The sequence below is a fragment of the Mus musculus genome, chromosome 14, assembly GCF_000001635.26.
Source record: "Mus musculus strain C57BL/6J chromosome 14, GRCm38.p6 C57BL/6J".
Lineage (NCBI taxonomy): Eukaryota > Metazoa > Chordata > Mammalia > Rodentia > Muridae > Mus > Mus musculus.
Genome location: NC_000080.6, coordinates 16,234,055 through 16,250,427, shown reverse-complemented (window position 1 = coordinate 16,250,427; position 16,373 = coordinate 16,234,055). Strand labels below are relative to the sequence as shown.

Here is a 16,373-nt window from a genome sequence, read left to right as displayed (position 1 = left end):
TCATTGTACTAACAGAATCGAAATGTCTTTACAAATCCATCCTTCTCTTATGTATGGGGGTGGGAGGTTGAAGACTTAAACAATTCAGTATGAAACGCCAGCTGTGGGCTCTGGAGAATCAAGCTTATGAGTTCTTTCAGACACCTTGTACTCTGAGGTGCTGTGAGATCTCAGGGTTAAGCTGAGGTGTCATAAAGGAGGAAGGCCATCTTCACACAAGTCACAATTATGTGCAAGCCCAAATGCTGCATAACATCTGGCATAGAATCACATTATATTCCCTTTTCAAATATATTTTAAATATCACTAATGTCACCTAAATGAAGAATTATGGTTGTGGTGGCACACACCTGTAATCTCAGCTTTTGGTAGGTCGTGACTGGCATGAGTTCTGGGGTACAGATCAAGTTCCATGCCAGTTTGGGGTACAGGACAACACCTCAATGTCTCTAACAACTAACTCTCTAAAGCTGGTCCGCATGAACTGTACAGCCTTTAAACTAAGAATTCCTACAGACTTCGGGTCGGTGTGTTTGTAAGAGCCAGCGCCCAGGGGCTCAACTGAAGTGACCTCCACTGTCTGCCCCTCCGCATCCCTTCCCCACACTCTTTGACCGGAGCGGCCATGGGAGGTGCTGACTCAAACTCCCAGCCAGTTGTGGAAAGTGCTGCACTCAGTACAAAGGTGACTTGACACAAAGTTCGTAACTTAAACTATAAATGTGTCAACCGCCAAACTCGGCGTGAACGTTTAACTGGCACTCGGGCTGAGCCACAGCGCCGGGATCCTGCAGCGAGATGGGACAGCACAGCTGTCAAACTCAGTGACAGCCTCGGCGGGCCCTCGTCGCCCAGCCCGCCCCGCCTCAGGCCCGAGTGTCCGCGGCCCCGCCCGCCTGCGGCCCTCAGGCTCGAGGGCCCCGGCTGCACCTCAGGATGTTGTCGGCGTAGGTGAGCAGCAGCTTGGAGGCCTCCAGAAAGGTCTCCGGGGTGTTCTGGCATAGCTCGGCCACGGCCGGGGACGCAGAGCTCGACGAGCTGCCCAGTGTGGCCGACGCCATGGCTGCGCCGCGGCCTTCGCCACCTCGCGCACCGCGGCCCGCACTGAGCAGGCGCTGAGGAGCGCCTAGGCCGCCGCAGAGGCCTGCGGCCAGAGGGCGGGGCGAGGAGCCGAGGGGCGGGGCGTTCCGGGAGGGGCTAGGGGCGGGGCGAGCCGCGGAGAGGCCGGTTGCGAACGTTGGGGTACGGGGTACAAGGGGCCGAGCCAGTGGAGTAGATCTCGAGCTGTGGTGGCTGCTTGTGTCGGGTAGGGTCCCAGAGATAATTGCACAGCCTTCTTTTTACGGTAGATAAAAGTCTTTTGTGGAAGAAAAGACTCCAGAAGACCGAGCAAGTTTTTGTTATGTCTTTTTTTTGGGGGGTGGGGTGGGGTGGGGGCGGTTATGGGGAAGGGAAAGTGATCATGGTCTGTGGCCTAGGCTGGGCTCACACGGGAATTTACTGCAGTCTTGCCCTTTGGTTACTAGTGTCCGGCTTCAAAAACAGAGCATAGCTCAGAACTCTTCTGGGTTTCTGATTTGTGTATTTTCCGAATTCTGTTGATGAAAACTCAGTTGTTGCTCACAAGGTATGATTCTGATGCAAGGAGCATTTTGGGAGTGTCCTATGGATACTCGCATAAAACCCATATACAATAATAGAATAAAATGAGGAACAAACAAGTAAATAAAGTTTATATACACATTGTATCCTTTGACTCATACTGGCATATCCCTTACCAGTATCCTTAATTTATCTTAGAAAGGGAATCACTAACCTCCTTAGCTGATGCCCTTGTCACTGACATCAACCCTGGAAATTGGCTCCAGCACTGAGCTTCATACTCAGTCCTCATTACTTCTTTTTCTTCTTCAGAAGAGGGTTTCTCTGCATAGTTCTGGGTAAAGTGGAACTCCAGCTATAGATCAGCTTGAACTCAGATCCACCTGATCACTGCCTCCTGAGTACTGGAATTAAAGGCTTGTCTACCACTACCTGGCTTTTTTTTATTACTTTTTAATGTTGAAATGCCACTAAGAGTGCACTTGACCTTGATTTGTAGTCAGGAGTTTTCCATGCTCCACTCACCTTGAATAGCTGGAATTACATATATGAATCACTAGCACGTAGCAGGTACTTGTTGGCTTTGTGTTTTAAAGATATTTACTTATGTGACCTCGTTTGACACTTTATTATCTGTTGTTTTTTAATGTTTCTGGGCAATTTCTTCGGAGAATTTTCAAGAACTTCTGAATATTCATCTGTAAAATATACCTACATTTTTAGCACTTAGGTTTGTAGACCAACTTCAAGAATATTGTTTTCAGCTAGGCATGTTGGCAAATCCCAAAACTTGGAAGGTAGAGGCAGGAGAATCAAATATACATACATACATACATACATACATACATACATACATACATACATACATATATCACTACTACCACCACCACCAAAGACATGAAAGAAGGAGGCAGATGAGGGAAAGGGGGGTTAAAGGGGAGGGCAAAGGTGATGGAAGAGAGATAATGGATGGACTGTGGCCAAAGAACATTGTATATCTATGAGACTTTGAAAGAATAAGTCTTAGAAAGAGAATATTATGTTCAACAAAGTATGTTATTAGCTGTTGTTTAAATTTTTCAGTGGCTAACTACTAGCATTTTTTTTTCTGGTCCATAACAAAGTAATAATTATGTTTGTGGCCCAACTTCAAATGCTGTATTCCCAGCTATTTGCTGTGAGTGTTGACTGATCCTTGTAATCCCAGTATATAAAGGATACAGGCAGGCCAGCTGCTGCAGCCTTGTTAGGAAAAGTGCATTATGGGAGGCAGTTAGGTTTTGAGAGTACATGCTCCTGCCCTATGTCCAGGTTACTCCCTCTGCTTGTGCTTGTGGTAAAGGATGTGAGTATTCAATTTCCTTCTCTGGCTGCCATGCCTGCTGCCATGCAGTTCTGCCATCACGCACTCTAACCTTTGTACCCATAAGCCAAAGTAAATGGTTTTATAAGTTGCCTTGGTTGTGGTGTTTTATCACAGCAATAGAAAACTAGGGTAAGCATGGTTTCAGATATTTTTTGAAAACTTGTGCTGAGCTTGGAAGTAAATTTATCATATTGTGTTATGGAAGTCGTTATTCCTGCAATTCTAGTACCAGCTGCTATTTCTAAAGCGACCAAGAGTGGCATGACCTGAACTGCCCTCTTATGTTGGGCAGCTATCATATCTACAACTGGGATTGGTAGGGGCTCATTTCCCTGGATTACTCCCAGTTCAGGGAAAAGGAGTACCAACATGCAAACTCCTGACTGACAGAAACGAGTACTAAGAGAGTGGGATATTGCTGGGATGAACTTGACCATGTGGTTTTATTTTGTGGGGCTAGGGGAATATTTATAGAAGGCTTTGGGAAGACTTGGGCTAGAAAACAAGATAAATTGTACTGTTTGTAGAGAAAAGGAGATCTAGGGAGCTTAACACTACAGCCAAGGCATGTGCTAGAGAGAAGATGTTTCACATAGTTGAGAAGTTTGCCTTGTACTGGAACAAAGGTAAAGGGTACTCTCTAGCCAAGACCTCACTCAGCAAAACTTCCAGCTTGTACAATAGCCTAAAGTCTTTTCTGATCCCAGAAAGTTACTGAATGAAAAAGTATTGCTGCTAATGTGATTCAAGTGACCCCATCCCTGGCTGGCAGCCACAGTGCCAGGTTTAGACTTGAAGGATACAAGAATGAAGTGTCACAGATCCTACCTCTGTGGCTTCTGAGAGCCTCTGAGGCCAGGCAACATGTGGTATGGAATTCTCTGCATGAAGATACTGAGAGAATAAGAGTCATGATAGGCCATTTTGTAGAGCTGTGAAAGGGAAGCTTGGGTTCCAGTGGAGACCACAAGATGTTGGAGATATCAACGCTATGAGAAAGCTGCCAAGGAGGTCAATAGAGAAGGACCAGCCTAAGAGAGAGATGCAGGCTACTGGCAGGAAAGCTGGAGGTGTGGAGCCCTTAACAGAAGACACGAAGCTACAGGATTTGGTGTTTTGTCCTGCTGGATTCTAGTCATAGTTTGGTCCATTATGTTCTTATTCCCCACTTGGACCTTTTGGGATGGCAATCTGTGCCATATATTGGAAATATGTGATTTGCCTTTTTATTTTACTGAAGGTTGAATTCTGTGATGCTTTGCATCTTAGAAGAGACTTTGGGCTTTTAAACAGTATTAAGACTGTGAAAGACTCCAGGGCATCTATGAAGACCGGGGAGTAGAGTGTGGTGGTTTGAATGGAAATATTTCCTACAGGCTCTAGTATTTGAACTCATGGTTTCCAGTCAGTAGTTCAGTTTGGGAATAGTTAGGTGGCACATCTTGCTGGAAGAAGTATGTCACTGAAAGTAGTAGAGAAAACACCTTTGTTTGCTCTCTTGGCTTCATGCTTGTGGTAAAGGATGTGAACTTTCCATTTCTTCCTATAGCCACCATGCTTGCTGTCTGCTGATATGCTGTCGCCATAACCTTCTGGAAATATCCCTTTGCCTCTGAGCCATTTCTCCCACACCTCATTTTTATTTGTGTGTGTGTGTGTGTGTGTGTGTGTGTGTGTAGCAAGTGCATACACATGCCCTTGCCATGGCATTTGGAGATCAAAGGACAATTTCTGGGAGTTGGTTTTTTTCCTTCCACTGTTAAGAGTTCTGGAAATGGTTGCAAGCCTCAATGGCTGAGCCGTGATGATGCACACCTTTAATCCCGACCCTTGGAGGCAGGGGCAGATGGATCTCTGTGACACTGAGGCCAGCCTGGTCTACAGAGTGAGTTCCAGGACAGCCAGGGCTACACAGTAAAACCTGTCTTGGAAAAAGAAAAAACCAGAGCAAAGAACAACAACAATAACAACAATGACAAAAAAAAAAAACCCAAACCAAAATACACACACACACACACACACACACACACACACACACAGAGAGAGAGAGAGAGAAAGAGAGAGAGAGAGAGAGAGAGAGAGAGAGAGAGAGATGGAATTCAGGTTATCAAGCTATAAAGCTTAGTGGAAGATAACTTTATCTACTAAGTCCAGCTTCTCAAATTTGGCACTGGCCCCAAAGTCCTGGTGTTTTGTCCGTATTGTACTACTGTCTGTTGAAATGCTTGCCTTCCCCTCAGTTACTACACATGTATTCACCCAGTTTACAGATTGAAGTCTAGGTCCACTTCTTTGAAGCATTTCATGACTTAATGAGATAGCACTGACCTTGGTCTCCTTTGTGCTAAAATAATATTACAAACAGAAGTTTAATTGTTTGGATAGAAAGTTTATTTAATTGAGAACTGTATTTGGAAATAAAGCTTTGAACCAGAGAAATAATAAGAGGAGGCAATGATAAGCAAAACCAAGTTGAAGATTTGTATTCATGAATACACCATGATATTTTAGCAAACAATACGGTAATAATTCACATATAGCTGTTATTATGATTTTAAAAACTTCTTAACCCTTTCCAGATGGAAGTAAAATGATCACAGAGAGAAATATAAATATACATTATGGTCTTGTTATATCACGTTTTATGTGGGTGCATTGTTTTGAGAACAATTCTTTCCCTGGGAAGATGTAAACAAATACCCAGCCTCTTTATAAAGCAACAACAATAAATCAAAGCAAAATCCCCAGGTCCGACTTAGGGCACTCTAAGTTTATTCAGCTTACTTCAGAGCATGGGTGAAGGGTTCCTTACAGGAGTAAGTGCCTAGGGCATCTGCACGGCCAGAAAGTTTCACTGCAGCATGGATGATGACATGACTTCTCCATGGCTGCATAGACAGAGTTCCCCTTTCAGCTAACCTTCCACAGTCCACATACCCCAATGCCTTTTGAGATCAGAAATTTGTATGTAAAACAAATTGCCAAAAGGTACTGGAGGAAACAGCACAATTTTCACTGCAGGGAGATCATACTAAGCAAATGGTGAGCTACTGGATCAGGAACAAGTTGAATTTTCTTAAACATTTTAGACAGAGTAGACAATAAATCATATCCAGGAGTAATGAGGAAATAGCTAAACTTACCTCAGATTCTTTTCTACATTTGGAAAGCAAGCATACGTGGCAACGATGGCCTGAAGAGGTTATTGCCCACAAGAAAATATATAATCATGACTACAAGATAGCATAGTCTATCCTTTATCTGAAGAAAAAGCAAAGCTCACACGTGGGACAGACTTGAACAGTTAATAGACATCCCCTGGCTGTGTTGCTACTTATCCTACTTATCCATTACAGATTTATCTCTGAGCAAGTAAAACTTTCGTAAGCTCAGGAATTTCCACTTCAGATATTGGGCAATCTTCTGGTCACTTCCTGTCATGAGTCAGCCCTTTTTATTGTTACAGAAGTAGCTGTTTACATCATTTGCTAAAGTAAATAAAGGTAAGGAAAAATGGAGGTAGAGGGGACACCATAAGCACTGCAGATCACTACAGACGTTAGGTTTTGTTATATTTTAAAGACAAAGTCTTCAGGTTGGTAGCCCAGGCTCCCTTTGCACTCTCTCCACAGCTGAGGACAGAGCTCCTGATCCTCTGCCGCCCAGGTGCTGAAATTGAGCGGTACCATTATCTGATCTCTTTGCAAACCTTTAAAAGTTTTGTAACTAACGTCTCCTAACAAATTCTCAACGTCTTTGCACATTTCTAAGTATTCAGCCATAGTATTATTTTATTGTCTACGTGGCATTTAGATGTTTCCCCAAACGACCTCGGTTTCTTGGTGACATTCTGAAGAGTTCTATGAATATTTTCTACAGAGCTACCAGGGAGGCTACAGCTATAGGTCCTCCCCGGAATGTCCTGGGGAAATGACAGCCGCCCTTCTCTGGCAGCACAGGAATATCTAGGCATTATCGCTGTTGACTAGGTGAGGTTTCCCAAGCGATCAAAACAGGCTCTGAGGCTAGAGCGGGGCACTCACAACCCGGAACCCGGAGGAAGCTCTGGCCGGAGCGTCTGACCTCTGACATCAGGCACCGGGCGGAAACGCTGCGCTGCGGATGAGTGCGCATGCGCACTCGGTGGGCGCCCGCAAAGGCTTGTTTCAGGTAGTGACTGCAGTGTGCACCCGGGTTTCAGGGTAGGGGTGGAGGGCGTCGCGTGGCTGTGAATCCCTGAGAGCTCCTAACGCTGAGCTCGGGAAGTTACACCCGGCCTTCCTAATACGGCGGTGCTGGGCTGTGGCGGGACCGCCTGAAAGGTTATCTGCCCTACACGGAAGTAGATAAAGTGCACAAGGCAGAATGGGCCTGAGGCGGCCTCCTGTGCATTAATCTTAGAAATGCCACATGGACTCAGTCCACACTGTACAGTAATCTTCGGTGAGCCTGAAGAAGGATGCCCCCTGTAGGGTGGGTTGGCGTTGTAAAACCCAGTGAGCTAGCTATCAGTTGACAGTCTGAAGGACCTCATAGATTACAAATAAAAGTTAAGTCCAAGCGAGGGTTGCATTTCTCTGTGACCACAGTCACACCTAGGGTGTGTGTAAGATTCTACTGTCGTTTAAATGATGCTTGCTGTCTCTTGTGGTCTATTCCAGGAATGTGTTTCTGATCTTCTGAATTTCAACCATGTTGTCAAAATGCTTGCAACATTTTCTAAAAGCCACAATCTCCCATCCATATCCAGCGTCATATTCTTGGTTAATAAGCAAACACAGATTTTATGGAACTGTGCCAGCAGCCATGTTGCGCAGACGAGTTGTCATCACAGGCATTGGCCTAGTGACACCACTTGGCGTTGGGACTCAACTAGTTTGGGATCGGCTTCTCCGAGGAGAAAGTGGAATTGTTTCTGTGGTTGGTGATGAGTACAAGAATATCCCTTGCAGTGTAGCTGCTTATGTACCAAGAGGTCCACATGAAGGTCAGTTTAATGAAGAAAACTTTGTGTCCAAATCAGATGCCAAGTCCATGTCTTCTTCCACCATCATGGCTGTTGGGGCAGCAGAGTTGGCCCTGAAAGACTCCGGCTGGCATCCGAAACGAGAAGCAGATCAGGTGGCTACTGGCGTTGCCATTGGCATGGGCATGGTTCCTCTTGAAGTTATTTCTGAAACTGCTTTGCTGTTTCAGACCAAAGGTTATAATAAAGTCAGCCCATTCTTTGTCCCTAAGATTCTGATCAATATGGCTGCAGGCCAGGTTAGCATTCGCTACAAACTCAAGGGCCCCAATCACTCAGTGTCCACAGCCTGCACCACAGGTGCACATGCTGTGGGAGACTCCTTTAGATTCATAGCCCATGGTGACGCAGATGTGATGGTGGCTGGGGGCACAGACTCTTGCATTAGTCCATTATCTCTCGCTGGGTTTTCCAGAGCCCGGGCTCTGAGCTCAAACCCAGATCCTAAGCTAGCCTGCCGGCCGTTTCATCCAGAGAGAGATGGTTTTGTCATGGGTGAGGGAGCTGCTGTGCTGGTGCTGGAAGAACATGAGCATGCTGTTCAGAGAGGAGCTCGGATCTACGCAGAAATTTTGGGTTATGGACTCTCGGGTGATGCCGGTCACATAACTGCCCCCGATCCCGAAGGAGAAGGTGCTTTAAGGTAAAGAACGGTTGTTCTGTTCAAAATATATTTTCCTCTTAAGATACTATATTAAGGCACTATTGGAACTTCAAATTAAAAAAACATTACCTGGTCTTGGTGTATAGTATATATTCTCTTAGATCAAAGGCTTTTTAAAAATTCTTTGCTTGAAATGATTGAAAACATTTGAAAATATTTAAACAAAAATTGAATGGACTTTAGTTAGAGCCAATAGAGTTGTGTCTTTGCTAGCTTCTTATACCCCACCTTCTGTTTGGAAATCATGAGTGTGCTCCCTTCCTCAGCCTCCCTCTGAACACTTATCAGACCTGGAGAATAGAGATAGATGTGTCTAGGTATATTCTGTTCTTTTCAAATCTTTTCAAAGCAGCATTTCTTAGCCCTGAATCACCCAGGAGTCTTGTTAACATGCCAGTTCTGACTGCGGATCTAGATTGATGCTTAAGACTCTACATTTCTAACTAGCTCCAGTCTAAAGACCACACTTTGAAAAAAAGTCCTTGATTATATGATGCCATCTAAGCTTAAACTGTATTATGTTTTATCCAATTAAATCAGCCAGAAGTTTAGCAGGCTTTCCTATAAAGGGACAAAAACTAGCTACTTTTAGCTTTGTGGATCATAGGGTCTTTGCTGTGACACTGATCTTATACAAGCTACTCAGATGAACAATCTCCTGTTATTAAACTTTATTTGATAATTTTCTTCTCTTACCAGATGCATGGCTGCTGCTGTAAAAGATGCAGGCGTATCACCTGAGCAGATATCCTATGTCAACGCACATGCCACTTCCACACCACTGGGTGATGCCGCTGAGAACAGAGCCATCAAGAGGCTCTTTAGGGACCATGCTTGTGCCCTTGCCATATCCTCCACAAAGGGAGCCACTGGGCATCTTCTGGGTGCTGCAGGGGCAGTTGAGGCAACTTTTACTGCACTGGCTTGTTACCACCAGAAACTCCCACCAACTTTAAACCTGGATTGTACAGAGCCTGAATTTGATCTCAATTATGTTCCACTGGAGTCACAGGAATGGAAAGCTGAGGGTCGGTGTATTGGACTCACCAATTCCTTTGGGTTTGGTGGTACTAATGCAACTCTTTGTATTGCTGGCATGTAAACACTGGCTTTTAATGGTCATAAATTTATAAATATTATATATGTAGATATGTCTTATATCAATATCCAATGACTTTAGCACAATTGGTATTTGTATAGTTCTTTGGTAGGGAACAGGGTGCCCAGTACTTGTTATTTTATAGCATCTTGGTGTCTCCATTGAGATTTCAGTGGCAACTAGTGACAACCAGAAATGTCTATGGAGGACAGAATAACCTGCACACAGAACCATTGATTTATGTTTTTCTAGTGCACGATTTCATCCATCATGGTCCTTTTCAGATATTTATTTAGAGACCAGCTTCTCTGAGCAAGGCTGTGCTGCTCCATGGTGTAACTAACTCTAGGGTCACCACTGTTGTACAGCATATAAACAGGACTACAATACAAGTACTCCTATTTGTATCACCACTCAGCATCCCTTTAGGACAGCTGTCAGCCAGTGATTCACCCCTGACCCATGTAGTGTCCTTGGTGGAATTTCCCCAAGCTCCCAAGATTTCAGTTCTCTGAAGGAGGAAGTAAAACAGGATTTCCTTTTTCTTGCCTGTTCTTGACCGACCTCCCTCCCTTCCTTCCTTCCTTTCTTTCCTTCCTTTCTTCGTCATCTTTTTTTCGCCTTCTTTGAGACATGGTTACTCAGGTAACCCTAGCTGTCTTGGAACTCACTCTATAGACCCTGGCTGACCTTGATCTCTATAGGGATTTGCCTGCCTCTGCCTCCTAAGTGCTGCAATTAAAGGTGTACACCAGCATAGCCTGGCTGGTTTGGCTTTTCTCATTCTAGATATGTTTGTGATGTGGTGAATGGACATAAAGATCTTTGGAAAAAACTCTTGTTAAGTTAGGCCAGCTCCTCTCTAACTTCTAACTTTGTGACTGTGACAATGTTCTCCAAGCTTCCTACTACTAGGGTAGCAAGTTCTTCAGAGGTGACAGCCATCCAGGAAAGCATTTGGTAGGCAGGGCTTTTATCTCTTCTGAGTAAGTGTTTTCATGTCTATGCAGGTCCACAATGATATGGAGCTTCAGTCAAGTGCCTACATTTCCTGGGCTCAGTAACACCTTTAATGGCTTTCTGTCCTTGTACTGTTTAATGATTTTTATTCCAATTCCATGACAAACTGCCTTTTGGCCTCTGCTTTCTTAGTGGCACACACACACACACACACACACACACACACACACACACACACAGTGTGAGAGAAAGGGAGATAGTAAAAAAGGAGATAAATGGCTATATGCCTATGTGCCTTTCTGCAGAATGGGGAGCAGTCTCACATTTTACTTAAAACTTTTTGTTCTTGTTTTAGTTTTTTTAAAAAAATAATGTGTATGAGTGTTTTCCCTGAGGAGCAGAAGATGGCCTAGTCAGCCATCATTGGGAAAGAAAGGCCCCTTGGTCGTGCAAACTTTATATGCCTCAGTATGGGGGAATGCTAAGGCCAAGAAGTGGGAGTGGGTGGGTAGGGGAGTGGGGGAGGAGGGTATGGGGGACTTTTGGGATAGCATTGGAAATGTAAATGAAGAAAATACCTAATTAAAAAAAGAGCTAAAAAAAAGGCAAAAACAATGAGAGGATTGTTGTGTATACTGTACATGCATCCTTGGGAAGAGCACTAGCTAATAATGCAATCAGCACATACAATGGTGAGCCTCTCCCTACGGTAAATGTCATTTAAACATTGTCAACAATTATATCTCCTTTCAAAACTGTTGCCTGTAAAATGATTGAAAAGCACTAAGTAGACTATATCAGAATGGGAATGAAATCTAGACAGTGTGATTCTTTTCAAGCTGTGGTCACACAGTTAAGGGGAAACAAAGCTGGGAAAGAAAAATTATTAATTTTAAAATTCACTATTTGAATGTAACAATATTGTATGAACTCAAAAATGTACTTTAAAAGGAAGAAATTGTTTTTAATGTGTAATTCATGGTTGGTGAATGAAATTTTTATTTTTGGTACAATAATATAAATGAAAATAAAAATGTTGTAAGATAAACAACAAAAAAAGTCTTCATCAGCTGATTCTGCCAGCTGTGTTTGAGATTCTCCCTTCTGCTATACATCATGCACAGCAGTTTTCCTTTTGATTCTTTAACTGGCAGAGAAAATGAAACCAATCAAAACCCCTAGATGGCCAGGTGTGGTGGTGCACGCCTTTAATCCCAGCACTTGGGAGGCAGAGGCAGGCAGATTTCTGAGTTCGAGGCCAGCCTGGTCTACAAAGTGAGTTCCAGGACAGCCAGGGCTACACAGAGAAACCCTGCCTCGAAAAATTTAAAAAAAAAAATTAAAAAAAAAAACAACAACAACCCTAGATGGTAATGTCAGTCACCTCGACCATCATCTTGGTAGGTCTTGGTGGTCTCCCAGGTGGCAAAACCCAAGATTTTATTCCTGAGCAATGTGAGCCATTGGTGTTAGTCATCTGTTTCACACATAAGTGTGGGGGCCAGAGTTTAGATTCCCAGTATCCATGTACATACCAGGCAACCGTTGCCTGCCTGTAATTTGAGCATGTGGTTACAAACACTTCAGTTTGAGACCCTGCCTATTCAGTTCTTTTTAAGTGTTCGTTGGTCACAGATACTGAACCTGTGTGACAGTTCTGAGGTTCTGCCTTGTGTATGTGTCATAAGACACTAGAATGCAGACTTGAGGGACTTCCACAAGCTATGCAAGTAACCCGTGGATATTGTTAGATCCATTTCTGCCACTTTTGTTAGCCAGATGCATCTTGTGTGTGCTTTGGAATAGCTAGTGACTAAGACTTGTTAATGTAAATTGGCAGCCATTTGCATCTGTGCTATGCAGGTGCTTCTGGGGAGTGAGTATACATGTGGCCCATAAGGCTTCACTCTTAATATGGTTCTTACAAGTCCACTCATATGCCCCTAATTGAAATATTTCTCTCTTGTTCCAGTCCATGCTTCCTAGACTACTAACCAAAAGCCAGGCCATGTATGTATATATTTCACTTTGAGGCTACCAAAGAGCGGTGGTTAAATGAGAAATGTACCTCATAGGCCTATGTATTTGGACACCTGGTCTCCAGCTGGTGGTGCTGTTGAGCTATGAAACCTTTAGGAGGGATAGCCTTGCTGGAGGAAGCATGCCACTGGGAGTGGGCTTTGAGAGTTTATAGCTTGCCGCATTTCCACTCTACTCTCTCGTTTTCTATGAGGGACTGAATCTCACAACCTTCTGCACCAGCTGTTTTGAGGGAAGAGGAAGGAAGGACGGGAGTAAGTCGTGGGTTAGTTGCCCAGGAGGCCCTGCTCTTCTCAGAGTTCAATAAGGAACCAAATGCCCAGGAATGATGTAAGTAAAGACACAGAAGAGATGAAAACAGGCAGAAAGTACCATTAGGAAAGATAGTGTCTCAGAGCCAGAGGACCATCAAGTAGACTGGGCTGGTCTTTTACTGGATCTTGGTTCTTCCCCCACCTTTTTGTTAAATCCCCATTTTTTCTTAACTTCTTCCTCCTCTTTCATTACTTCTTCTCAACCTAGATGGCCCTTGGTCCAGGGAGATTAAACCCTGGGAGGAAACATCCCAGCTTCAGAGTCCTGATATTACTTCTCTTGATTGTTCAGCTGCTTATGTGGGAATTTTATCTCTTTCCCTATGACCTCTTCCCTGATTGCCTATTCATGTTAAGTTCTCATACATCCACCTGGTGCCACAGTTCTCTGTCAATATAGTCATCCCCTTTGGAACCATAAGCCAAAGCAAACTCTTCCTTCCTTCCATCTTTTTCATTCCTTCCTTCCCTTCCTTCCCTTCCTTCCCTTCCTTCCCTTCCTCCCTTCCTCCCTTCCTCCCTCCCTCCCTCCCTCCCTCCCTCCCTCCCTCCCTCCCTCCCTTTCTCTCTCTCTCTCTCTCTCTCTCTCTCTCTCTCTCTTTTCTTTCTTTGCCATGGTGTTATTATCAGAACAACAAAAGTAACCAATACACAGTGTCACCAGTGCAGCCTTGCCTGCTTGCGTAATCTCCTCCCCCTCCCACCTTGGCCACTTCCAGTTCATTCTCAGCATCACAGCAATGCAGCTGCCATTCTTTTCAACGTGACTTCCAGCAAGAACTATTTAGGAAGTAAAATCAGGATTCAACAATTTCCTTCTGATCCAAATACCCTGTTTCGTGTTTCATTTTGTTTTGTTGTTTCCTTCTGTGTTCCTATCCCTGCTATCTTAGTTTGTTTTCTGTTGCTGTGTTAAACACAACAAGCAACTTTCAGAGGAAACAATTTATTTTAGCTTATACCTTACAGTTCATCATGAAGTCAGTGTAGGAACTCAAGGCAGGGACTGAAGCAGAGGCCATGAAGGAGTGCCAGTTACTAGATCATTCCCCATGGCTTGTTTAGATTGCTTTCTTATATGATACAGGCTTCAACCACCCAGGAGTGGGACTACCCACAGTGGGCTGACTCCTCCCTCCCACATTAATCATTACTCAAAAAATACTTCCCCAGACTTGACTATTGGCTAATCTCTTGGTGGCATTTTCCCAATTGTTGTTCCCTTTTCCCAGAAAATCCTCCTTGTGTCAAAGTGACAAAAACTAACCAGCATGCCTGAAGTCATTTCTACGGCATATAACAGTATCTGGCCCAGAATTTGGTGATGGTTGGTGTTATCAGCTGTATGGACTTTAGAATCACCTGGGAAAGGCATCTCAATGAAGAAATATTTGGGTTAGGTCGGCCTGTGTAGATGTTTCTGGGGGTTATCTTGATTACCTTATCTGAGGTGGGAATATCTGCTTACTTACTGAGGACAGTGGGGAGCTGTGCCTCTTGTGCCTGCTCCCCCAAATGCTGATGGTCTGATCAAGTACACATAGTAGTTACATGCTTCATTAACATTGTTGTCTCCATTTTATGGATAAAGCATCCAAAGGCCCTTTACATTTTGGTATTTTGAGACAGGGTCCATGCCATGTGGCCCAGGCTGGTCTTAATTTCCAAGTTCCAGGCTTATAGATGTGCACTTTAGAGACCAGTTTAGGAATCTGAAAGTTCAATGGATTGGTAACAGGACAGGAGCTCAAAGGGACCTTATGGGCATCAAAGAGCAAACTCTTGACATCAGAAACATAAGACCCACTTGAAGAGTAAACTTGAGTCTCCCCACTAAGAGTGGCCTTATACTCACAGGGAGGAGCAGAGCTTTCCTAGACCCTGTTCTGAATTGAATGAAATAACTGAAGAAATACATTGTGTTTCACATGTTTTCACTTAATAAAAATCAAAGTATGGCTATTTTGTTTTTGCAGATACTGATGGTTATATTAGAATTTGTAAACCATGTTAGCCAAATCCCAGCCCTCACATTAAAGAGATACATAGATAGAGGTATTTGATAGTCCCTGGATTTAATAATACATGTTTTTAATTATAATTAAAAAAAACTACCATAAAACCTTAAAGAAAAAACCCATTGTTTACAGATTAAAAATATAGGTTTTTATACATTAATTTATGTATATTTGCATACATGTAAAAATAAGCTTTAAAAGAGAAGTTAGCACAGCGCGGAAGCTGTATCACCTCTACACCCCACCCCTCCTCACCATGCACAGTGGAATGGATGGGGATCACAGGTGGGACTGAAATACTCATGCTTTGTATAGCCATTCTATTTTTTCTCTCAATATATTTTAAATGTCTTTTAGTTGAAAGCAAGAGAAGAAAGTTTGGCTAGAAACAGATTCAGATGGAGAAAGAATTGGAAATTTCTAATTACTGATCTAAGCTAACACATTGCTGAAACCATTGTGTCAGATTTTCATTGAATAGTGGCTAATGAGAATTGCCTTCATGTCTGTGCTGTTTGGTTCTGCTGTGGCCATCCCCTGTTAATGATAGACTTGTGGGGAGTGGCTCACCACAAAGGCTACTTGCTGTTCAAAGTGGCATCCTGAGATGAGAGGAAGACTCAGTAGATCTGGATCTAAGTTCCTAGTCTAGGCCCTAAAGTGAATTTAATAGTGCCTGTACAACAAGCTAGGCAAAGTGGTACCTGCCTGTAATTTCAGCACTGGAGAGGCTGAGGAGGGGAGAATGTTGTGAATCTGAAGTATCAAGAGTTACTAGAGCATTCCTGGCCATTCTGGGCTACAGAGTGGAACCCTCCCAAAACAGCTATAATAAAATAATAGTAAATGATAATGTATCTAACAGTGGTCTCTAAGCTCTAGTAAGGCTGGCTAATGGAGCATAGCTAGTTCTTCTCAGGGACATTTCTATATTCGGGAAATTGGTTGTTAGGTTCACAAAATGTTTTTATATTGTTAATATCTATATAAACATCATCATCATTATCATCAGGCATGTTTATTCTGTTATCGTTGGGATTCATTGGGGATTTGTACATGAGAATGGTTTGCTACAGTATAAAGTGCCTTATCTAGTCTTCAAGAAAATTGTCCTGAAATAATCAGCATGAAGCATTGAAACAATAACAAAGCAACTTGGAGAATTCTTCCTGAAAAGACGAAAGGTGGGGAGCTCCCTTTCCAGCAGGGCTGTGAGTGATTCTTTCTCCCTGATATTTTGTTTTTAAATGCTTATTCACAGATTATGCTTAGGTCACTGGTATG

The 16,373-nt window shown here is 43.4% G+C and overlaps 2 protein-coding genes across 9 annotated transcripts in view; one reads left to right on the top strand and one right to left on the bottom strand.

Annotated features, from left to right (window-relative positions):
- The window catches only part of Ngly1 (N-glycanase 1), a 62,613-nt gene extending 61,499 nt beyond the window's left edge, over nucleotides 1-1,114 (bottom strand). For 2 of the 3 annotated variants that reach the window (NM_021504.3, NM_001362433.1), the window contains exon 1: nucleotides 931-1,114. In NM_021504.3, coding sequence (NP_067479.2) covers nucleotides 931-1,061 — 131 coding nt within the window. In that variant the 5' untranslated portion in view covers nucleotides 1,062-1,114. Of the gene's footprint in view, nucleotides 1-928 lie in introns of all 3 variants that reach the window. The other variant, NM_001362432.1, reaches the window with a different exon arrangement.
- On the top strand, nucleotides 620-11,776 carry Oxsm (3-oxoacyl-ACP synthase, mitochondrial). 6 transcript variants are annotated; one of them, NM_001359882.1, is made up of 4 exons: nucleotides 1,252-1,389; nucleotides 6,325-6,471; nucleotides 7,630-8,637; nucleotides 9,358-11,776. In NM_001359882.1, the coding sequence occupies exons 3-4, from the start codon at nucleotides 7,661-7,663 to the stop codon at nucleotides 9,758-9,760; spliced, it is 1,380 nt and encodes a 459-aa protein (NP_001346811.1). In that variant the 5' UTR covers nucleotides 1,252-1,389; nucleotides 6,325-6,471; nucleotides 7,630-7,660; the 3' UTR covers nucleotides 9,761-11,776. The 6 variants fall into 6 exon arrangements, with proteins under 6 accessions (NP_081971.1, XP_006518164.1, NP_001346811.1 ...); NM_027695.4 differs by lacking the exons at nucleotides 1,252-1,389; nucleotides 6,325-6,471 and adding an exon at nucleotides 620-951; XM_006518101.3 differs by lacking the exon at nucleotides 6,325-6,471 and having other exon boundaries at nucleotides 1,205-1,306; nucleotides 9,358-11,585.
- The last annotated feature ends 4,597 nt before the right edge of the window (nucleotides 11,777-16,373 follow it).

Excerpts from the sequence above, each read along its gene's own strand:
- Oxsm (NM_027695.4), top strand. The coding sequence starts at position 7,661 with ATGTTGTCAAAATGCTTGCAACATTTTCTAAAAGCCACAATCTCCCAT. Across the intron at positions 8,638-9,357 it reads GAAGGAGAAGGTGCTTTAAG|ATGCATGGCTGCTGCTGTAA; the intron begins GTAAAGAACGGT and ends TTCTCTTACCAG.